The 24,546-nt window shown below is 40.4% G+C and overlaps 3 protein-coding genes across 3 annotated transcripts in view; all 3 read right to left on the reverse strand.

The window, feature by feature from the left end:
* Positions 1-889: 889 nt before the first annotated feature.
* fcer1g (Fc epsilon receptor IgFc epsilon receptor Ig) lies at positions 890-8,359 on the reverse strand. The gene is made up of 6 exons (XM_083993470.1): positions 8,194-8,359; positions 4,500-4,591; positions 3,746-3,793; positions 2,364-2,387; positions 2,127-2,256; positions 890-1,775 (listed from the first exon to the last, which is right to left on the reverse strand). Exons 1-5 carry the CDS (start codon positions 8,258-8,260, stop codon positions 2,203-2,205), a joined length of 285 nt encoding a protein of 94 aa, XP_083849596.1. The 5' UTR covers positions 8,261-8,359; the 3' UTR covers positions 890-1,775; positions 2,127-2,202.
* Positions 8,360-8,584: 225 nt separating this feature from the next.
* Positions 8,585-19,520, reverse strand: ndufs2 (NADH:ubiquinone oxidoreductase core subunit S2). Its single transcript, XM_083992749.1, has 13 exons — positions 19,382-19,520; positions 17,448-17,551; positions 16,877-17,067; positions 16,389-16,509; positions 15,042-15,154; positions 13,478-13,552; positions 13,123-13,200; positions 12,793-12,998; positions 11,391-11,520; positions 10,211-10,306; positions 9,374-9,457; positions 8,915-8,972; positions 8,585-8,806 (listed from the first exon to the last, which is right to left on the reverse strand). The coding sequence occupies exons 1-13, from the start codon at positions 19,486-19,488 to the stop codon at positions 8,769-8,771; spliced, it is 1,401 nt and encodes a 466-aa protein (XP_083848875.1). The 5' UTR covers positions 19,489-19,520; the 3' UTR covers positions 8,585-8,768.
* A 2,306-nt stretch (positions 19,521-21,826) lies between these two features.
* Positions 21,827-24,546, reverse strand: part of kirrel1a (kirre like nephrin family adhesion molecule 1a) — a 36,873-nt gene continuing 34,153 nt past the window's right edge. Inside the window, exon 15 of the mRNA XM_083993170.1 lies at positions 21,827-22,751. Within this exon, the coding sequence (XP_083849296.1) occupies positions 22,080-22,751 (672 nt within the window). The 3' untranslated portion in view covers positions 21,827-22,079. The remainder of the gene's footprint in view (positions 22,752-24,546) is intronic.

Genomic DNA, 24,546 nt, shown 5'->3' on the forward strand with positions numbered 1-24,546 from the left:
GAACCATGCAGTAGCCCAATGAATCTTAGAATTAGTCAAATTGCCTTATACTGTATATAATGTGTAACTAACAAAAGTAAATTAGATGCTAAAAAGTGAACCTGAGCAATTTTACAGATGTTTTATTATGACAGATACTGTATGTCCAGGCAGAATTTGACCTTTTGACCTTTCTCAGGTACCAGACTGGAATATATTTCACACATTATGTCATAATGGTTATGCATCCAAACACAACTATTTCTGGCTCATTTTGATTTCACCCAGACCTCTTCAAATAAGACAATACAACAGAAATAAAGTTTGACTGCAGCTGGAGCAGATATTTTACTAATACACAATATGCATGGGAATTTAATAAACAAAATAACCACGCATAACATAAACCCAAATCTGCAATAACTAGGAGCAGCTCTGTGGTGTCAAACTAAGGAAAAACTTTTTTTTTTTAATTAAAAAAAAAAAAACACAAAATTATTTGGGGGGGTTTAAGAATATTTTAGGGAAGCTTCATCCCCCCTAACAAAGCCACTGATACTTGGCCAGGTCACTCTTGGAAAAGAGGTTTTAAATCTCAATGAGTTTTTTACCTGGTTAAATAAAGGATATAGAGATTGCACAGTCTTCCTAAATCCCATTTAAGAGCATCGGCAAATGCTGGGTTTTACCAGTCTACAGAAATAGGTCACATGTACCTGCATCATTCAGAAACCAGTCAACCAAATAAATACTGCAATGGTAATTAAAACCACAATCAAACCTATGTATAGATGTTAAAACTGGTGTATAAAATGGGTCATTCAATGGTTTGTTCTAGATTAAATGTCATAAATCAGTCGCACACCACACTCCAAGTCTTCCATTGTTTCTCACATCATCACACAGTGGCAGTTGTTTTCATCTTTATTGGTTAAATGTAAAAAATCTTCTCAGATTGACATACAATAACAATATATTCATTAGCTTCACAGCAATTAAACCACTGACAGGAAATGATCACTGTGTAAATGTTAATGTGGTGGTTTATGACTGTTAAGATTTACGATGCCTTACATAATTGCTAGGTGACATTGTCAAGTGCTGCAGTTCAAAGTAGTTTGAAGCACATGGAAAACCTCATAGACGTATAAATATAAAATCTCTAAAGTTCATACTGACAGCATACATACAAAATAGCTTCTACAGCGGCTTGTGTTAGCTCTGTTTGTGTGTGTGGACAGGTAAGGACAATGCCAAAGGCTCCATCACTGCCATCCTGTGGTGTAGAGGAAAAACAACTGACTTCCTGGAAGGCTTTATCTACACATGTTGGATTTTCTTTTCTTTCTTTTTTTTTTTTTTCCAGCAGCCTCTGAATGCATCTTGTTTTGTGGAAAAATGAACATGAACTTCCTGTTTTGTGTCTTACATCGCAAATCAGGAAGTTCCTCCTACAAGAAATCAAACCTAAAGGTACCAAATAAAGGCAGAGTGGATTCCTGATTTGTCTTCCCTGTCCATACACATTCACATTGAAATAAAAACGTTTTCAAAATGTAAATATAAAAGAGCAGATGAGAATAAAAATAAGAGTTTTTTTGTTGTTGTTGTTGTTTTTTGTTTTTTTTTAAATATACACACCGAGGAGAAGCATTTCTGAGAAATGCTGACACAGTCTCAACTTCCCTGTTTCTTTCTTTCTTAACTTCCCACAAATTCAAAGCAAAAGGGAAATGCACACTGCTACACTTAATCTCACATTCTCTCCTTATCTTTGCAAAATATAACAGGCAATATTTAAAGGTTATAGCTACAACTTTTTCATCAAAAGGATTAATTGGAGAAAAAAAATACATCCACAGAATGTCTAGAGGGGTGCAGAATAAAAGTATTAATTTTACTGAATTAAAAAAAAAAAAAATAGTATATAAATAATTGTTTAATAAATTTTAGGCGGGTCCGAAATATATAAATATTTACATCTGGTTACGTTGGCAACGTCGGCATGGAATGATCTCTGTGGCAACAGCATTAGAACTTTAGCTACTGCTGTAACTGGCGAACAGTAAAACGGAAGGTTGGAGCGAGAGCAGCAGCGTGAGTTCTACACCTACTGGCCAGAAGGAATTAAACTTGTAGCTATCACCTTTAAATACATCGAAACAAAATAAGGAGGATGTACTGTATATAAAAAATTGCTCTCTTGGACTCTGAGCCCTCAGATCACTTCTTCATGCCGATGGTTTCATATGTGTCCTGGGCGTGGGGGGTCAGACCCTGATAGACAGACACAGAGACAGGAGATGAGAGTCATTTAATAATAGTAATTGTTGTGGAATATTTAAAAAATCATCTGATTTCCTCTCACATAGATGGAAACTCACCGTATAGATGCCCTCTTCAACATTCTGCCGGGGGCAGAGAGAACAAGATTAGATATAGTAAACATAGCACGTACGTATGTGTGGGCGTGAGTGTGCCTTTCTTTCTCTGTTGTGGCAAGATGCATGTATGAAGATGTGTATGAAAAGTGTAAAGAGGAAGAATAAGAACAAGCTATAAGAGAAGTGATGCACGCCAGAAAGCCCCAGACCAGTGTGTGTGTGTGTGTGTCTCAGTGTGGGCTGTGAGCAGTTTGTGGCTGGTATATAATAATAGACTGAAAAAAGCCAAAGCATTAAAACTGAAGCTCAGTGGTTAAAGGTCCTGTAGTGAAAAGAAAACCTATCTTCACATGGTGAGGCTTAAAGAGCATGACCAATACCGATAAAATTAAAGCTGATCTTATATTTTTTATTCAATAAAATGTCCACCAATTTTGGAAATGAAAGTTCCAGTGTTTCACTTCCCTGAAATTTCAGGATTTTTTCTTTTTTAGACACGAAAGAGGCGGCAGAGCCTGGTGCTTTCTCATTCTGACTACTTCCTCCATTTCCCATAGTGCAATGCACTTTTATCCTTCCCAGTCCAAAAAAGAAAAAATTAAAGAAAAAAGTCTTCAAGCCTAAACTGAGATTACGTGATAAAGTAAAACTGTTGGAAATGACCATTTGATGTCACCCAAGTATAAAACGACTGACCCAAACTGCACTTTACTGGTTGGCTGATGCATGTATGCTTTATGGGAACACATGGGCAACATATTAATAAACCATAATGAGGTCAGCTTTATTCTGAAAGTGTGGCTGCTTCTAGAGAGAGCCTGTGGTGAAGTTTTTTCTCTCTCTCTCTCTGGTCTGTGATGTCACACCTGGGTCTGACTGCTTCTTGGTCATTTCAGGAAATGAAACCTTTTTCTTCTTTTTCTTTTTACACAGCGCAGTCTGACTCGCCACCCTCTGATAGAAAACCAAACAATATAATGCGTGCATTGTAGGCTTGTGCTTATTTGGACTCCTCTGGTTGCCTGCATGCCTGGTTTTTGTTTTGTTTTTTTTCCCACTGAGGTTTGACCCGACCTGTGAGAACAGTCTGCAGAGAGGAGCGCCGGCCCTTTGCTTTGGTTTGCTCTGTGATGAGATGTCTAATATTTGGCATGTTTTCTAATGCCTCTCATTCTATAAAGTCAAAATAAACCAGATTTCAATAATGTCAGTGTGCGCTGGTTTATTTTGACTTTTTCAACCCAAGACGTTCCTGTGACCACCCAGCACCTGAAGTTCATTGTGGCTGTGCATCATGGGAGAATTTTGTTCACGCGTCTATAACTATAATTATGTATTTCAGACCACATCATGTCAAGCTGTGTGCATAAATCCTTTCTCACCTGCTTCGGCTTTCCTTTCCCAGCTTCGGCCGCTTTAGCATTGTAGATCTGTGAAAAGACAGGGTCAAATTAAGTGACAACGCCGTGTGTGCGTTTGTACGTGTGTGTGCGTGTGTGTGGAAAAGTGGCCACAGTAGACACCTACTATAGCGGGAACTGCTACAGAGCTATACAGAGGAGGTGTTAAAGTCTCCAGACAGATCGTGCCTACACGATGGCAACAAAACTGTGCAAAATATGGTCAGTGAAACTGAACAGGTGAGGTCCGACCTATTGACCTGAGCACGCATGAAGCAATGCAGCAATAACTACTGAGTATTCATTGATCAGATCTTCATTTTGGCCTTGGGAGTCTCTTGATTTCCATATAATATCAGGTCAGTTGAGTGGCCATGAGAGCATTGATACAGGAGAACATTAGAAACCATCAGAAATGTTGTTTCTTCACAAATTAATTGTATATTCCATTCTCATTATACAACACCCTGGCTTTATACATGTATTTAATATCAATTTACAAACAAAAGAAAATGCAGCAAAAAAGAAAGAAAAGAAAGATCATTTAAAATCATTATCTGGCAGTACAGTCAGGTAATATATTCTAAAGGCTTCATTTTGCAGATGATACCCTACTTTACTTCATAGGTTTGACCTTTTTAAATGTCTTTTGTCTTGCATATATCTATAATTATAATAAACTATAATAATAACAGGTTAGTTTTGGTCTGTGTGTGCCTATGTAGAACATGCAAACCTTGATTCTGCAGTAGAGAGCTGTCAGGATGATGCCGTACAAAAACAGGATCCCATCCAGGATGTAGCAGACCTGAGGTTCTGCCAGAGCGGCTGAGGAAACACAGGACAGCAACGTGTGAGTAGAAAGCGTAATAACAGAACTACCGCTAAAGGGATGAAGTGTAACAATCCTCTCTGCGCTGAAAAAAACTTTTACATCAGGGCTCCGGCATCTCAAGCTTTGCCCAACAAGTTGCATCAGCGCATCATGTAATAGTGGACCAGCAGACACGCGTGATATTGTGTCATGTTATGTGACGATCGCGTCCGTCGGTGACGGTGAAGCTACTTCTCCGTCATTTACAGAAGCCCAGCATTGAGAAGCGGTGCTGTCGCCATCTCACATTGTGAAACAAACAGCTGCTGTTACATCGAAATCACTGTGAGAAGCAAACTGTGCTGTCTTAAATGCTAATTATGGACTGGTCAGAAACATGCAAGAAGAGTTGATGTACAACTGCTACTGAATACCAGAATTATTTATTAATAACTTGATATGATATAGATATGAAGAGGATAGACAAAATAGAAATAGCCGTGGTGTCTCCTGTTGATGAGGAATGACTGACACATTTTGATGATGATTTCTATATTCAAGGAAGCAGGACTACCAACAGGTGAGACAACATGACAATGGTTGTGATGCAGCATCCACGCACTGTCATAGTGTATACCTGAACTTCACTATGTTTTGCATTTGGCAGCTTTTTGTTATTATGACAGATCACTTTACACAGCGGACATCAATCTCTTGGTTCACAGTTACCAGCAAGAAAATAATATGTAGGGTGTAATGTTAAATAATATGCTCAATACAAAAACAGGGGTGTTGCATTTTCCATGTTGTAGTCACTGTGACTCAGCAGCAACATTTTTTACACTGCGTAGGCAAACACTTTTTTCTTTTTTTTTTTTTTTACTAAATTGAGACAGAATTATATATTATATTATTTTAAATTACCACAGTAATATAATCTAATATAATGTTAAATGGATGGGACCCTAAGAGATGGACTCTCAGGGTCCATGCTACGACACAAAGGTTTATAACACAGCTGGATTTTGTCCTCATTTGGGTGTTTCATGTAATGTTTGTGCGTATAAGTCGAGATAACACCAACTATCTCCTGTGAATTTGCGCTGTGTTATCATTTTGTTATCATCATCAACCACTCAAAGAAATGTCGCCTGCACAACTGACTGGAAAGCCACAAGCTTTGAGCCGTCATGCTTTGAAAGACTCCCACTGCAGACGGCTTCATCTTTAACCTTTGGTACAAAGAAGAACCAATGCTGCAGAAATGAGACGCAAACCCACCACAGAAGCTCATGGACACATGGTTGTGTGTCTTCACCCGGCCGGCAACATCTGACAGAGTTCTAGAGGTGTTTCTGAAGACGCAGTCTGAGTGTTTAGATCCAGGACCTCAGCTGCACTGATGCATGATGGATAATGGTTAAGAAAAATTTTTGGGCTGCAGAGGATTTATATTCACTTTAAGTAATTGACTACAATTTGTTAAGTAATTTATATTAATTAATTTATATTTCTATAACTGTTCAGAGAAATTTAGGCAACATGGACATTCATGGATATTGCACCGTTGTCCTTTTTTGTTTTGGTCTTCAGGCCAACAGGATTTATATATAAAAATAAAAATAAAATTTTTTAAAAAAGCAATCATCCTACAGTATCTAATCATTCTGCTCCTTTAATCCTGGTTTGATTTGCTCTTATGTTAACCTGCCAGGTTTCACATCACACTTAAATAACATCTCCCACACTTCATTCAAGAAAACACAGCCAGGTGTAGGTGAGAAAAATGAAAGGCGTCTGCAGCTTTGGTTTAAAAGCCTCTTTACAACTTAATTTGATTCCAGTAGTAATAATTAAAAAATATTAGATCTAATTAGTTCGGCCTAGCCTAACTTTCGGCCTAGTTGTTAAATTTAACTACTTACTTACGGCCCACTTAAGACTCCATATATTCTATCCTGTAATAATAACCTGATTGTGTGCAGCACGTGGACTTCCAACGTACTTGACTGTTTTCCCCATATTTTAATAATAACCATGACAACTGTTATGAAGAAATCCCCATTGCCACATCATGCTCCGTCATGTTCCTTCCTTCCCACTTTTTTCTCCACATCACAAATGCAGGGGAATGAATCAGTGCTCAGAAAAAAACACTGATCAAATTGTGCATCAGTAAAATTCCACATAAATTTGGCTTTGTCACAGAAACCTGCTCACTGATGGACTGGTTTGTCTCAGATAAGCTGAGACACAGTCGTCTAAAGTGCTAATAGAGTTTTCAACACTTCACTTTTAGCTGTTCATGTGAACCAACCATTGGTGTGATACATGTATCTGCATCACCATCTCTGGTTTCCCGCAGCTCTCATATACTACAGTGCAGGTGAAGAGGAAGCAGAACACTGAGCCATCTGCTCAAAATAACCTTGATACCATGATATTATAATTATATGACTTCCTTGATCTCAGTGTATGTACGTAGAAATCAACCTGATCCGTAGCGTGTTTCAAACTCACAACTAATTTAAAGATTTTTTTTTTGTAAATTGGTGCGATTGTGTCTCGCAAGTCCAGATACACACACAAACATTCACCACTTGGCTGAGACTGTCGACCACAGGCGCAGTAACTAGGCCATGGTCAGTGGTGGTTTGGAATTAAAAGTGAAACGTGTGTTATAGCCAGAATAAACCCGTCTGATTCGATTTTATGGTCACGACTTCACACGCACTTTTACCATTTCTCATTCCCCTGGCCGTTTTCTTGATCGACTGCTTCCTCATTTGGTTGATTCAATGTTGAAAAGTACTTTTTTTTCTATCCACAACCCCCAAAATTGTTACTTATCTCCTGTATCAATTTTGGAAAAAAGTACTGGAATGGAAAAGTAGCACATTTTCTTTAAGTAGTTTGAATCATCATACTTTACCACACAAGGCCCACAGCCAGTATTAACTGGGTAAATACACATACGCAAGTATACATCCTGACTTGTGTAAAGAAATGTATACAAAGTTGTATAAATTGAATGGTTTCATCTTCTTACCTCCAATAGATCCCATGCCTGCTATAGCTGTATATCACAGATGTATATTTTAGAGTAGAATCAGAGATCACATACAGCAAGAGAGCCAGTACCCAGTGATAGAGGCAGCAGTAATGAAGAACATGACCGTTTCCGTTTCCTAAATTTCTCTGTGGCAGGGTGTATGTGAGAATTAAAGAAAAAAAAAAAGTGCCCATGCACACCAGCGTCAGTGTCTGTGGCCACAAGTGGCAAGAAGCAGCAGGGTCAGCTTCTCTTTTCACAGGAACTGTAAATGTGGCGGCTTCGTCTGTGCTGCCTGCAGAGGAGGAGGCCGAGCAGCACAGCAGCTCACCGTGGTAACTACAGACAGACAAGACAGACATGTACATACCCTCCTGCCAGCATCAGGTAGCAAGTTTTGGGTTATGTTTCAGAAAAAAAAAAAGGGCAATGTTGAATCTAGATCATTAGGTTACATCACACCACCCACCTCACACCCTGTTAACATACAACTCAACATCGCAGCTTCTTCTGTCGACTTTCAGTTTGTTTTATCAGACATATACACTCGAACCGACGACTCACCGGCTCTCCCGAAACACATCCACAGTGGGATCCCCACCAGCAGTGGGCTCCTGCCCCACACGGCCATGGCGACACAGATTGGGCTCCTTTCAACGAAAACGGCAAACACGACTTTTGCTGTGGGTGGTTTTTTTTCTCTCTGTGCGTTCTGGTGAAGACTCGAGTATTGCATATACCTCACACAGCCAAGAGGGGAAGTTGTGGTCTGAGCTCTAAGTCCATTTTGTCTCAGATCTCATCAGACCACTCCCCCTTTTAACACCAAACCAGAGGAAGGACATATCACTGAGGCTTTTGTCTCTTTTCACATGTTTATACTTCTTTTTTTTTTAACTACTTGCAGTTCAGATCTAAACATACATATAAGACTAAATAAAATCAACTCACTACTTTTGTCTTCAGTCATAAAATATTTATTAGGTTTATTTGGACATTGTACATCACTGATTATAAGCAGAGTTATCAGACAAGAGTGTCACTACAGCGAATAGTGAACAGGAAGAGAACCTGACTAGCAGATGTGTGAAGGGGAGAACAAATTCTCTTCAGGGAACAAACCCATTAGCAGCGTCACGTTAACGGTCAACCTCTCCAAACACGATGTCCTGTGTACCTGAGGGGAGAGGAGGAAGAGGCTCACCACACGCACAAAAACGGCATATTTCTGCATAATTACATTCGACCTATGCGTTCAGAGTGAGAGCGTAATAATAACTCTTACCGATAATGGCCACCACGTCGGCCAACATGTGTCCTTTGGCCATTTTATCCAGACCAGCCTGGAGAGGAGAGAACACATTAAGACTCGGTGTAAGTGAATATTCATAATTCATGAGATTATAGCCTACAGTTAATGCACTAACTACTCTAATAGTTTGTTTATGCAACTTTAAAGACATTTTTAGCCTCAAAGACAGAAATTCAAATGACTGTGTTGAACAGTGGTTGGTGTACCCATGAGCTAAGAGACGGGGGCAGGAAGGAGGGACATGGGGGGAGGGAGGGGAGGAGGAAGAGGGTCTGTATGCTTTGAAAAATGTTTCTATAGTAGTTAGAAATGTACTTAATGAAGTAAAAGTAGCCTTAAGGACGAGATGTTACACGCGCTGAATAATTGATACCCGGTGTGTTTAATATTTCACTGTGTCTTGTTAAGTTTGTCTTTGTTTTAAGTGCGCACCAAGTGAGCGAATCCGGGAGCTTTGATCTTGCAGCGGTAGGGTCTGCTGGAGCCGTCTGAGACCAGATAAACACCAAACTCTCCCTGCGAGCGACACACACACACACACACACACAAAAATACACTCAGTAAGCATATTACATCATGTCAAATCCCCAGAGGCCCACACAAGGTTCCCAATTAACTGAGACTGAGAAAAGCCTGCGTGCACTACTCTTTTGTTTGTTGAGCTAAAAGAAGAAGCTGAACTGTGAGGAGTCTGTTAGAGCAGTGGTTCTCAAAGTGGGGTCCGGGGACCCCCAGCGGTCCTTGGGAGGGTTAAAGGGGGTCCCCAACCTTTTCTTGAAATGTTACCACTTTTTTTCTAGATTTTTTTTTACTTCATTTATTTTTCTGGATAAATTATTTTCTTTCTTTCTTGAATTTTTACCACTTTTTCTAGAATTTAAAAAAAAAAAATTGAGAAATTTTACCACTTTTTTCAAGAAAATTTCCAACTCTTTTTTGAGAAATCTTACCACTTTCCCCCAGAAATTTTGCTACAATATTCCCAAATATTCACACCATTGGCCCTAATTTGAATGTACATTCACTAAAAAAGTATCGTTCTTCAGTCTCATAACAAATATTTGTGTATTTCTGTTCACTCAAAAATGTTGTTCAATGGGGGTCCGTGGTCTAATTTGTGTCAATTTAGCGGTCCTTGATTTTGAAAAGGTTTGAGAACCACTGTGTTAGAACATCTACAGGTTATTTTATGAACCAGAGGGAAACAACGGTAAGTTCATTTTACACACAACTGCATAACTTGTCTTCAGTGTTGTACAAAAGTCTCACCTTTGGTGCCTCCACAGCTGTGTATGTGGCCCCTGGGGGCACCTGGTAGCCCTCTGTGTACAGTTTGAAGTGGTGGATAAGAGACTCCATCGACATCTAGGACAAAGACAGAGAAAAACTATTATAAAGCTGATGTAAAAACTACGTTTAGGAAGTTGTGAGTCAGCGTGTAGAAAGAAGGACTGTTTCTACTGGGGGCGTTTCTAGTTAAATTTAGGAGGCAGGAACTTCACAGGAGCGTTCTCTGACTGGGCCGCTGTGTCTCCACTGCAGAGTTGGACCTGTAGAGGTCCTACTGGACGACATAATGTGCAAGATTTTGATTGATAAACTTAATCATAATGTGTTTTTTTTTTTAGAAAAAAAAAAGTTTCAATTGTCGTGTCAACATTGTGCGGCACTTTTTCTTTTAAAATCATTCCTCTCATCCGCCATCAACATCATCAACAACTCACTATGAAATCTTCTCAATGTCCTCATTCTGTATTGTATGTACTACTGTATTGATTTGTGTCGTTTTTTTTATGTTAAAATGTGTTTTTAACTTGTGTTTCTTTTATTCTATGCACATCTGTGAGCACGTCAAAGATGAATTTCTGCTGCTTTTTGCAGGGGACAATAAAGGTTTTTCCGATTCTGATTCTGCTCTTGTTGTTTTTTTTCCGGCAGTGTAGACGCTTTGTAATAATCCTGTGTTTTAAAAAATGCTGCTTATTTCGGGGCTTTCTCATGGCGTCACATCCAACTCTGAGTACAGCCAATCAGCACAGAGGAAACCTCAAGCCCCACCTGGGATTTTTTCGGGGCCACTTGGAATACCGTACCTATCCTGAGGCAAGGACTCATTTACCCGCTATAGAGACATGCGCTAACGGCCCCCGGCCCCTTAAAACGACCCCTGAGTTCCTGCAGTGGGAACGCGGCTACAGATGTGATGAACTAGAAGTGATCTCCTGCCCTGAAGGCTGCAAAACCAAAGTAGATTTTACAGCAGGACTGGCCTAATTCTGTAAAGAGGGGAGCGTGAAGACAAATTAGTGACGCCTCAGAAATATAATGAACACGGAGAAGTGGTGAAGTGCGGAGGGGGGGCAGAGAGGACCAAGGTGTAACACTGAGATGAAGCGGTCTGTAGCTTTTATTCAAACCACCATATGTTCCAGACAGGAGCTCCACTCACCTTCATCTCAGACCTCTTGGGTGGAGCCACTTTAGCATCATCCACCTTAATCTCTCCCTCTGGCATCTTGTTGAGCGCCTGGTGCATGATGTAAAGGGACTGTCTCATCTCCTCCACTCTGCACAGATACCTGCACCACACACACACACACACACACACACATACAGACAAACAGCCGTGAGCTACTTGAGTGATGCAGATAAGAGTGCACATCAGTGAATCAGCCACAACTCATGATTCGCCCTAACTCGGTGTAGAAAGGTCACAGTGGAGGAAGTGGTCATGTGATCACAGAGCAGATCCATTCACACACACACCAGCTCATTTCTTTTCATTTCTTCTGAATGAAACACTTCTGATCATTGTGGTGCTCCTCGCTGACAGCTCACTTCTATTCATTGTTCAGACAGTGGAACGACAAACGCTGCAGGAGTGAGAATCTTTAAGCAGCTGCAGCACACTCGCATATAAACAATGATTTATTAACACACGGTAGACCAGTAACGTCATAAAACGCCTCTAATAGACACAGAGCTGGACTCGGTGTTTCAATGATGTGGATGTAGAACCAACTGTCTGATAGATGTGTTTTATCCATAGTGGCACCATTTGGCACCATACCATTCCATAGTATACCAATGCCAAAATACCTGTTTATCACATTAAACTGGCTTCTGCTAATCTGCTACTGAGTCTCTGTATTTCTAACTTTAAACAAGATTGTAGTTGCATTTTATTAAATAAAAGACAAACACATTAAAAATGAAGATGCTTCCTGTGTAGAACAGTAAAAGTTCTGTATTTTGTATAAATTTGTTACTGCAGTATTGTATTCTTGTCTCAAATGGAGCTGTTCTGATATTTCGGGGCTTTTCAAACAGGTTCTTGTTTGTTTTGCATCCGAGCTCAAAGGTTTCCTAAAGTCAAGTTACATCCAAAATCAGTGGTTCCTGTATGGGAGCAGGAGAATAATGATACTGCAGCTGTTTCCTGGTTATTGCACACAGACAATTAAAAAGTCACCACTTGTGTTGCTGACAAAGATGCGCTATAAAAAAAATCGTATCATACTGTGACCGTTGGGCTTGTGTTTCTCTTTCCACATTAATTTTATGAGTCTGAATATTTGTGGTTTTTAGTAACTGTAGAAACTTTAACAAAAACATCAAGGTTTCTTTATGAGACATTACTTTAACTTTTCTTTTTTCAATTACCGTAATCCCTTAATTTAGTTTAAAATGTCATGATATTCTTCCTGTTAATCGTGCTTTTGGGAATAACTAAAACTCCCTAAAACCTAGAACTCCCAATCAAACTTTGCAATTAAGAAACAAGTCAGGTGTTCAGAAATAAAATGGAAGAAAAACAAAAGAATAAACGACAGCCACCATCAGGCCCGTACCTGTCGTAGCAGTCTCCTTTGCTTCCAATGGGGACGTCAAACTCCACCTGGTCATACTTGTCATACGGCTGGGACTTCCTCAGGTCCCATTTGATGCCAGAGCCTCGCAGCATCACTCCACTGAAGCCGTAGTTGAGGGCTTCCTCTGCGGTGACCACCCCGATGTCCACTGTACGATTCTTCCAGATGCGGTTGAAGGTCAACATCTGCACAGAGGGAGACGTGAACATTTACTGGTTTGATCTTCAGCCGATTCTTTTCATGCTTCATCTTGTCCTGAACTGGTGGAAGGATGAAGAAAACGACGAGCAGCACAGCGAAGTGACTCACCTCTTCCACTTCATCTATTCTGATGGAGAAGTTCTTGCACCACTCGTAGATGTCGTCCATCAGGCCCAGGGGCATATCCTGCAACACAGTCAAGACCATCAACGCTTGATGGATGATGCCATTTGATCATAGTATGATGAGGAACTCTAACTGCATATTTAACGATGTGTAACTGCTGAACTACATTTTCTTTTTAAAACATTTGTCTCGTATCATTTTTACTCTTTGCAGCTGTTGCAACAACACAAGTTCCCCAAAAGAGCGTTTTGTGCTGGTTGTTGTTGTGATTACGTAACCACATCAGAATGTGAATACAGACAGAAAAAGAGTCACTTTATTCAGGGATGTTTCCTACCTGATGGACACCACCAGGTCTGACGTATGCTGCGTGCATTCTGGCTCCAGACACACGCTCGTAGAACTCAAACATCTGAGAGGAAACAAGACAAACAATCCACTGTTAAAACCATCCACTTGGTGATTGGTGCAGGTTGTGTTGCTAAATATATCAAAAGCATCTTTAAGATGAGTGATGAAACCCAAACTGCTGCTTTGTAATACAGTTTGAATTGCTCATGCTCACATTGTGTCTGTTGTAAGGTTGTCTTGCTTTGTCATCTATAGTGTTGTCATCTTTTTTTCCATGGTATGTCAATTTTAACAATGTTATGATTAATTGTTGTTCTCATTCTAACCAATTTGTATTAACTGTAGTCTACTGATTATTGTTCTTAGATGAATTCATTTTTTTTCCTCAAAATTTTTTTGATTTGTTTCATTTTAGACAGCCTTTGAAACACCTGACGGAAACTCGCCTTTTGGCTAAATCTGTTAGAGTTAGTAAAACCTGACACTTCCACTTTGGGCTGTTCACATTCTATTGAAATAAAACCAACCTGATGTATTTGCAGTTTCAGGCATTTTAGTGATAGTGTGATCAGAAGCTTTAGCTGAGACACAAGGAAAGTCAGTTGCAATGCATCCTACACTGGTATGAGATCATACTATACTTTACATCAGCGGTCACCAGCTATACTACATTTGGGGGTTAGACATTCAAATTAAATTAAATTAAATTTTCACATTTTAAGCCTAATCATTTAGTTTTTGATATTTATTGTCTTGATATTTGAAAGGATCTTTATAGCCTTTGTCAGTCAGGCTCCTATCACCTGTACCACAGTCAAATATATGTGGGTGCCGTGCCCATCACTGGCTTCAAGGCAGGGTTATGGACAAAACTATGAAAATAATCAACTTCTTCTGAGGAAATGCAAATATGCAGCAACGCCTGTTCTGCAAATTTGTTGTGAAATCTCAAGCCACCCATTTCTGATAAAGTTATTTCAATCTGTTGTTTTTTTCAGTTGCTTTAATAATGAGGACCACAAGATATTTTCTTTTTGATCCTCACAATTTCAGAATTCAGTCCCAGGCCGGATTGGAAGGTTCAGTGGGCCGGATTCAGCCCGCGGGCCGCCAGTTGATCAACACGGCTCTATCACAGAGGTGTGCTGCATAGTTTAGTTTGCTCTTTCAATCAGTAGCAGAGATTCTCCCTGACAATGAAAGTGAAAACTGCTCAGGTGAAATTAAAGAGCAGTCAACGGATTCAGATATAATTTTTTGGGGTCACAAATTTCCAGTTTACATCTATGATGTTGCATCATTTAGTAACATCACTGATGTTGTTATATTTAGTATCTTTCAGGTTGCATTTGACCCGTGTGATGCTGGGTGTTGTGTGGATGCTGTTGTGGTGCACAGCTGTGGAAGCACAGAGGCTTTAAGCTCAAAGCAGAGGATTTCAACATCCCAGACTGAACAGAACATTTCTAACCTAGCCAACAGAACAGAACAGAGCGACTCTCTGGGTAAACTGTGTGACAAAAAAGAGTTAAGGCAGCGTGGCTCCACACCTTCTCTCTCTCCTCAAACAACCAGAAGAACGGCGTCATGGCGCCGATGTCCAGGGCGTGTGTGGTGATGGCCATGATGTGGTTCAGGATGCGAGTCAACTCTCCGAACAGCACTGCACAGCAACACACAACACATCCACTCATTAACAAGGGCATGATCTATTAGTCTACTTATTATTTTCTGATCAACAATGAAACTTTTATATAATAAGAAGTGACAAGAATTCACCACAAATGAATATTTGCTGTTTCTATGAGGTAAACTGGATCTGTTTTATTATGGACTGATCGTAACAAGACAAAATAAATATAAAAATCTCTTATCTTCTTTCTCACAATTTGTGAAATATGGACCAATATATATACATATAAGAGTATTATATATATATATATATACAGGTAATACTCAGAAAATTAGAATATCGTGAAAACGTTCATTCATTTAAGTAATTCAACTTAAAAGGTGAAATGAATATATTATTTAGACTCATAACAGGCATTGCAAGATATTTCAAGCTTTTATTTGTTAGAATTTTGATTATTATGGCTTACAGCTTATGAAAACCCCAAAATCAGAATCTCAAAAAATTTGAATATCGTGAAAAAGTTCAATGTTGTAGCTCAAATTGTCAGCCAATTAATCCAAAACACCTGCAAAGGGTTCCTGAGCCTTTAAAAGCTCTCTGTCTGGTTCAGTACAGTTCGCAATCATGGGGAAGTGAATGAACTTTTTCACGATATTCTAATTTTCTGAGTATTACCTGTATATATATATATATATATATATATATATATATATATATATATATATATATATATATATATATATATATATATATATATATATATATATATATGTGACATTAAATGTAATAGTAAAAGCCTTCGATGATATATTTAATACCAGGGTTCCTACACATTTTACATTTCCAAATTCCATACTATGGAATTTGGAAATTGTATGTATTGTATGTATTTTTTAAAGGTTAAATCGAAAGCAACTGGACTTGGTTATTTGTCTGCTTTCGATTTTAACCTCCTTTGAGATACTATGACCTGGACAAATGAGAATATGCACAGGCGATATTGTAGCTAGGTACAATAGCACATACAAAATAATTAACCCACATAACTTCAGATAAGACCAAACCCAGATAAGTATTAAAATAAATATATTTCCATACAATAATTTCCATTTTCAATACTTTTCCAGCCCTGGAAATGTATAAAATCAAATTCCATACTTGTGTAGGAACCCTGTAAGACATTTTTGGCCTTATGTAATGTGATTTCAGGTGGTACACCTCTCCAGAATCAGCACAGGCTGAGCTCATTTTTAGCCTGTACCTCTGATCCACTCAGCGCGGGGCGGAGCTTGGATGTTGAGGAGCCTCTCCACAGCCAGAGAGTAGGCCTGCTCGTTACACATCATGGAAACATAGTCCAGACGGTCAAAGTAGGGCAGAGCCTGCAGCAGACGGAGAGGGGGAAGTGAGGCATACGGGCCTGGAGACTTGCAGGTAGGTTAAATAACACACGTCATGTGATAAACTGTCTATCTACAGCCATTATACATGATACATGATGATGATTGCTTATGTGCTATCTAGTTTTTAAACTCATGCATTTTTCATTCTCCACCAGATTCTGCCGCATTAGAAACAACGAGTGTATTCGAGGGCATTCAGCAAAACTGCTGTTTCCTATCTTGGTTAAAATGAGGAAATGTCTCTGTTGTTCCTGATTTCACTGCCTTTAAATAAGCTCATTTAAATTTGTCAAACAAATATGGGCTAGAGAATCGATATTAGAGGGTACAGTCAGTGCTTCAGTACCTGCAGGTAGGTTTTGTACTCTATGAGCTTCTCTGTGCCGCGGTGCAGCAGGCCGATGTGCGGGTCACACTTCTTGACCGACTCTCCGCTCAGCTCCAACACTAGACGCAGCACGCCGTGAGCCGCTGGGTGCTGGGGACCGAAGTTGATGGTCAGGTTGGACACATCCTTCTCTGCAGGGGGGTCCTTGTCTGGAGGAAGTAAATTATAGAGATGAAGATGAGGAAAATTCAGTGTTTCACTATATGTAAGGCTGTGCTGCTTCAGGATTTGACTTTTCTATGACACACCACATGTCAGATCCTGACGTATGTTGTCATCAGACCCTTAAACATAAACTCATAGAAAAGGATTCAATGCAGTGTATGATATGAATGGTTTTGTCACATATTAGGTCAGAAATTGAATGTATATATATCCATCCTAATAAGCGATGGAGGACAGACAACAACAGGAATATCAATGGAAATTAGTGTGAATGCAGAGTTTTACATTTTCACTTTTAAATTAAAAGAACAGCAGCTTATAAAAAAATAAAAATTAAAAAACTAGAGTTAAAGGGTGCTGGTACCGTTCCATGGGGGTGGGGTCCATTTCTCGTTAAGGGCGGTGGGGTACATCACTGCCCCGGCGAACTGCTCCGTCCACTCCACATCTGGCTGCCATTGTTTCTGCCTGTGAGACACAAGAACACACGAGATCAGTCTGAGCTCCGAGTTGATGCCGATCACAGCAGAGAGGCAGAAACACATCAACAATCAGACTGTCTGCATAATCGGTACCAAGGCCGACCCTCCCTCCATCAGTGGTTGATTTCTGTCTACAAGTCAGTCCTTGGCAGGACAGCTCCCTATCTATCATCTCTTCTTAACCTCACCCATAGAACTAATCATACTACATCAAGCTCCTCATCTCCAAGACTTCATCCATCCACGGCCACAACTCCTTTTGTTTTTTAGCTGCAGTCAACTGAACACCCTTAAGGGTTGCCAATACAAGACAAGTGGAAACAACAAAAAACATACAAATAAAAAAAGAAAAAACTAATGCAACTACTTATTTAAGGGGTTAGACAAGACAAATAAACAAAGACACGTGCTATACTGGTGCAAACAGTGCTGTATACAGTATATGGATATGAATTGATGTTGTGGTGGAAGGTAGACTGTGCATATGTAAGTAGGCTATGTATTTGTATTTGCATGTGTATGTGCGTGTCTGTGAGCATGCAGATGTGTTGATCTGTGTGTGTGTATGAGTGTCGATATGTGTTGGAAATAATGGGGATGAACTGGAACAACTGGAGCTGGAGGAAGAGAAAGAGAGAGAGAGAAGAAGAAAAAAGAGACAGAGCTATTTTGCTCAGATGCATATGTATAAAGAAGAGAGAAAGGAGAGAGAAAAGTGATGATAAAGGGAAAGGGGAAAAAACACCTCCAAAACAACCTTAGACTTACATCACTGTTTCTTTTACCACATTCAAGTGTAAAATCAGTCAGATCATTGTTGACTGTTGCTCTTGCTAATCCTACATACACATATGCACTCCCACCTGCACTGCATACACACATTCTCTGTTACATGCAAGTTGCATGATTGTCCCTTGACATGGCTAGTTTGTTTGTTGCATTGTATTGTTGTTGAATAGGCTAATTATTGAATAATGCTGATTTTTGCTGGAGCCTCTTAGCCAGGTCATTTTTTATAAATGATGATTTGTTCTCAAACATTTTATCTAGATGAATATAGACTATATTTTATTTAAACTATAATAGTTTAAATAAAATAAATACATTCTGAACAGGTGATGATGGGGTTACACTGTGCCTGCCAGCCTAATCTGGAAGCAACACAATTAGGTCACCCTAATATAACAAATGGGGCTACTGATACTACAGTGCATCAATAACAAGGTTACATGATCAAGTCTCATTGACTGCCCTGCGCATAAAGGTGAAACCCCCTTTCATAGACCTCTATGAAACCTGATATTCTGTATCTCCTCTTGAACCGTCTATGTTAAAGGTGTTGATATTAGCTAGCATGGCCACAGAAACACACTGTATACTTCTCCACTTGGGTCAGCCATAACACAATTATATTTACAGCCTCTTAACCGGGAGGTAGTCAGTTGTGTTAATGAGAGCTGGGCACAGAAGATGCACAGACTGTAACGTTACGGTAAACAGTGACACACGTTGGATAATGAGACAACTAGCAGGGTCAGCTAACAGCTAGGCAGCAGGAAAGCTAACCTGTCAACTATTAAAGATGGCGTACATGTTATATGTATGCCAGTACCTCATACAGACGTTTTTCATTCAGAAAGGACAAATAGTAGCAGACGGCTTGTGTTGTTATAGCATACAAAACCGGCTTATGTAGCAATATGCTAACATTAGCGTCTCGGTGTGCAATGCATGCCTGTATTGGAGCTAACAGCACAGACGGACACCAACACAACGGTCACACGAAGCGTCGCGTTTCGTCATTTTGTTACTGTACCTGTTTTGCAGCACCGTGCAGCCGGGGCTCAGCAAGTTGTTGGTTAATATTAATTTTGTTGAAGGACGTCCTAGTTTAGTAAGCGACCTCAACATCATGGCGGCCATCTTGGCTGACAGGCAACCTCTGGCCAATGACGTAGTAGAGAGGAGTTTCTTCTTTAGTTATTTTAGGGTTGTGTAGGATGTGTGTCCGCCACCTATCGGCCATCTGTCGCCATGACGTATCCCAAAACAGAAAGTGTGAGACTGCATGATGGGAGTTGTAGTTTTATACATGTTTCAAGTATGTAAATTATAAAAGCAAAAATGTTAGATGTATAAAGTACAGGCCTCTGTGTAATTTCTGGGGGTTAATAATATAGCAAACAACATACGAAAATATCATTACCAGTATTTAAATTTCAAAATAAATCTCTTATTTCAAAATAATTGAACTGACCTTGATTTATAACACTGTATATTTGTAGTTCATATGAATTTGTAATGAACAAACAATTTAAAATAATATATTTCAATAAACTCTATTCTGCTGTGTATGAGGAAAAATAAAATTTAAAATTGATATTCAACCAACTACATACACGCTGACACCCATCTGCTTAAAAATGACAAACTCAGCATTTTATAAAAAACAGTGCTTTTATTTATGTAATACTGTGGAAAAATAATTACATACCATTTTTAAAAAATATTGAAGATAATGAAATTAAAAAATGAGAGTTTAACGTTCGTTGTACATCTTTTGAACAGTTTTCTCTGCTACGAAGAACAGTACAAGATAAACATTGGGATTTTTCTAAATTCAAAGACACAATAATACAGGATACAGTCCTACCAGAGGTATAAAAGTACTGTAAGGATTGTGAGAGAAATGATATGGACATATACTGAAACACACACCCGCACACTTGGACACATACATGCACACTCACACACACACACACACACACACACACTTGCACGCTGTGTATACACACTGACATGCATACAATTTCGCGCGCACACTCGAGTCGGGCGCTGCGTGTTTACAGTATCCTTTCCATACGCACGCAGTCATTCACACATCTATACAAACACACTGTACAAATCGATGTGCGCGCCAACGCCCACACACTCCCTCTTGATCTCTCTCTCTCTCTCTTTCTCTCAGTTCTCACACTCATACTCGCACACTCGCACACAGTCATACACTACTACATGTCAATATTGTGGACAAGCCTTCATTAAACCTCTCCGTACACATTCTCCTCTGGCCGTTTTTTTTTTTTGGCAGACAGACGATGAGGAATGATTCAAAATGGAAATGTATGACATGTTCCCCTGTAAGGCCACTCAGTTCTAAACCCAACATCTGTGTTTTTTCTCTTCTGTCTGCACCAGGCTTGTAAGTTATACTGTAAGAGCTCGGAGAGAGAAAAAAAAGGGGAGCTCCAGCCTTACGAAAAATGTCTGGGAATGACTCAAGCCTGGTTTGTAAAGCAACAGTTGCCAAAAGAAGGAGCTTCTACTGCATATACATGGTCTAAAGGTGAAGAACAACATGAACACTTGGCACTAGGTTTCTCTCGTACACCGGTGTACCCTTCTGATGTGAAGTCAGTCCTGATCCTCAGGCTCCGCTGTTGGCACGACTCCTCGCTCTCCCACCCTCCCCTCAGTGGATTTCCGCTCAGGAAAAAACAACAAAAAAAGATTCTCCCGAGTCATGTGCGCTCACGTTCAAACGATTTTGGTCCATACGTACACATTTAAATGTTTTACATTGACAAAAATAATTCTGTAATGTTAAAAAATAGAATACAAAGCTCTAGTCTGGTGTGCAAATAAAAAGAAGACATTACACAGATATAGATAAGGGACGTCCAAGCACGAATACTGTAGATGCAGTGCAAAATGATGACAACCCCTCCCAACCCCGACCCCCAGCACCCGACACCCCCCACCCTCCCTCCCCCACGCTGCCTAACAGGCATGATGCCCTGTACCACTGTACAGAAGGGCATTCTGGGATACTATATATAGTATGTGCTCTATGATCATTGAATAAGATAACCAGTTTAAAAAAAAAATTAAAATTAAAAATGGCGGCCAGAAATGACTTCCACTGGTTGAGGTTTTCTTTTTCTTTTTTTTTCCCTATCAGCGTGTACCATATTTGACAGTCAGTCAGTTTGCCTTAAGACGTTCCAACCCTCATCATTTACAAAGTCAGTTCAAAGCAAAGGCTGTGGGCTCCACAGATCTGCGATCTGTCCTCTTCTCTCTGGTTCTTGCTCTTCTGCTTTCCCAGTCTTGATTGTGACTTGCGCCGTCCGCTCTTTCAGAGCTCGGATGTACAAACACGTCGGGAGTGAGGGAATTCAAAATTGTGTGGAATTTCCCTTCCCTGTCTCACTGAAACTTCATTTCTCCTCCACTACTCGTCTCTACTTCTTCTCTCATACCCTCCCTGTCTCACGGGCATGGTCTTCTGACTCTGTGCATGGGTGTGTGTGTGTGTTTGTGTGATGTTTTTTGTTTTTTTTCTTGTCGTTGTTCTGCAGTTGTGTGTATGTGTTCGGTAGGGTGTGTTAATGTGTGCGTGTATATCTGTGATTGTGTGTGTGTGTGTTTTTTTCTTCTTTTAGATGTGACGCTATTTATAAGATGCTTCCTCATGCTCAGCTAACACTGTGAGGTGGTTCTGCGTCTCTGTCTCACACGTGAGTCTGCATCCTCTGTGTGTGTCGGCTGTGGGAGTAGTCAGAGTGTTGCGAGGTGTAGGAGAAGCGAGTGGAGCTGCCGTACTTCCCCAGTCCAGTCTCCGACCCCGAGGGAGGCGGGCCCCCGGGACCCACCGCCACCCCGGGGGGCGCCCCCACCCCTGATCCTACGCCGTACATCTCGTAGGACGGGCCGGCCTCCAGCGGGGCCAGGCTGGACGGGGCGAAACCCATGCGGTAGGTCTGGTAGTGCGAGGGGTATCCGTAGTTGTCGTAGGCCAGCTGGGAGGTGGAGTCCATGAGGCTGCAGTCCCCCGGGAAGTCGCCGGCGGCGGGGGGCGGCGGGTTGGCGGGCGGCGGCTGCTGGCTCTGGCCCCCGCGGGTGAAGGTGTTGAACTGGGCGTAGCTGATGTGGGACAGTCTGGACGGGGGTCGGGGGTCGTAGCAGGCCTGGGGGCGACCGGGGGAGGTCAGGGCGCTGGGGGGGCCGGGTGCCCCTCCGCTGGCCGTGGCCCCCGAGCCGCCGGCGCTGCTGCTGATGGACGCGGCCCCGCCCGGCGTCCCCGTGGGGGAGCGGTAGTCGGAGTAGTGCATGGTGGAGCGGGAGGCGGGCCGGCCCTCGTCGTGGGTGGAGGCTCGCACATTGTAGTAGCCGTTGGTGGGGTCCTGCAGAGAGATGGAGTGGGAGTTAAGTAGGGCTGCAACTAACCATTATATTCATTATCCATTCATCTGTCAATTATGTAAACGATTAATCCAGTGGTTCCCAACCTTTTCTGGCTTGTGACCCCATTTTGACATCACAAATTTCCCCCACAATCATGTGATTGCAGCCATCAGTCATGCGTCAGCTCAGATATTTTTATATGCTGCATTGTATTTGAACTCGATTTATATTTGAGAACGTGAAAATATAGAATACAGTTGTTTATGATTGTGTGTGGTGTTTTTAATCAGAATTTTAAAAAGAATATTAATTCATTAAAATAATATTTTATTTTTTTTTATCAATTACTCGACATTTCAGGCGACCCCATTTGGATTCCAGGCGACCCCACATGGGGTCCCGACCCCAAGGTTGAAAAACACTGTCGATTAGTTGTTTGTCAATAAACTGTTAAAAAATGTTGAAAAATGTCAATCAGTGTTTCTCAAACCACAAGATGATGTCCTCAAATGTCTAGTTTTGTCCACAAACCAAAGAGATACTCAGTTTATTGTCATAAAGGAACAAAGAAACCCAAAATATTCATATTTAAGAAGTTCAGAATTGATTTTAAGATCCTGATGTTTGTTTTCAAAATTTTGAACAGTATGGCCTACTTGTTCACAGACCAATCAGAGCTCTAAATCCTCTCTGAAAACCCATTTTTTTCTCCCAGGCTTTCCAACCTGTGCGAGACGAAGTTGTTTTGGTTTGCTGAATGTATGTGTCATTGCTGAAATTGTCTTTTGAAATGTACCGTTGTATTTTATAGTTATTTGTTTTATGTAAAGTACCTTGGTCAACCTACCATAGGTTGTTTAGAAGGTGCTTTATAAATAAACGTGACCTTGACCTTGACCTTGAAGAAGCTGAAATCAGAGAATTTTGACTCTTTTTCTTAAAAACTATCCAAACCGACTATTTAATTATCAAAATAGTTGGCGATTAATTTAATAATCTATTATTGATCAATTTATTGATTAATTGTTGCCGCTCTAGCGTTAACTCTTCAGAGTCTGTGGCATTTTCTTCTGTATTTCTCTCATCTGGTCTCCTTGGTTTGAATGTTTGTTTTTCTGATCATATAAAAAGCTATATGATCAGAAAAAGAAAGGAAAATAAAAAACTGAAAATAAATTTCACTAAGAAAATGATTTTTAACTTATTTTTAGACACTAGAACTACTAGAACTGTTTGAGCTCTTGGGGATTACGTAGAGGGGACTCTAACTAATTTACATCATCTACAAAAATGCTCCACTTAGCTGGCATGAAAACAGTGTGTGTCTACATGAGGAAGAGACACATGACAGGCCTGACATTTCCACTGGGTGCACAGACTTTTTTGTCTTGTTTCCTGGTTTGAACAAACTTTCTCCTTCTATATGATGTGATCCCATGTCTTGGTTTTAGCTTGAGTAAAATGCGTAAATGGTAATTTATGCAGTATTTATTGCATTTACGGCTGATTTTCCGATAATGGTCATCATACATGGCAACAGAGCAACATCATGACATAAATAAACTCTCTTTGACACATCGTGTGAAGGCCTTCAGGTCTCCTATAGGACTTTGGCCCATTCTGTGACGGGGCAGGAGTCTCCTGTTGGACACAGATGTTTGACGCTTCTGGGTGAGCTACAGACACACCAGTGGATTCTTTGTAAAGTGAAGTGTCCCTCTTTCAATAAAAAAAAGTATTGCAAAATCCCAGTTGGACTTATGGACCAGGAGTCCAGGACAACTGTTTTTATGA

The sequence above is a fragment of the Trachurus trachurus genome, assembly GCF_905171665.1.
Source record: "Trachurus trachurus genome assembly, chromosome: 18".
In the NCBI taxonomy this organism is placed as follows: domain Eukaryota; kingdom Metazoa; phylum Chordata; class Actinopteri; order Carangiformes; family Carangidae; genus Trachurus; species Trachurus trachurus.

Coding starts and splice junctions, on each gene's coding strand:
- ndufs2 (XM_083992749.1), bottom strand. CDS start 19,488: ATGGCCGCCATGATGTTGAGGTCGCTTACTAAACTAGGACGTCCTTCA. Junction 10,307..11,390: donor CCAAGAGGTCTGAGATGAAG/GTGAGTGGAGCT, acceptor TCTTTGTCCTAG/ATGTCGATGGAGTCTCTTAT. Junction 8,807..8,914: donor CGACGTGGTGGCCATTATCG/GTAAGAGTTATT, acceptor CTCTCCCCTCAG/GTACACAGGACATCGTGTTT.
- fcer1g (XM_083993470.1), bottom strand. CDS start 8,260: ATGGCCGTGTGGGGCAGGAGCCCACTGCTGGTGGGGATCCCACTGTGG. Junction 2,388..3,745: donor GGAAAGGAAAGCCGAAGCAG/GTGAGAAAGGAT, acceptor TGCCCCCGGCAG/AATGTTGAAGAGGGCATCTA. Junction 2,257..2,363: donor TTGAAGAGGGCATCTATACG/GTGAGTTTCCAT, acceptor TCTGTCTATCAG/GGTCTGACCCCCCACGCCCA.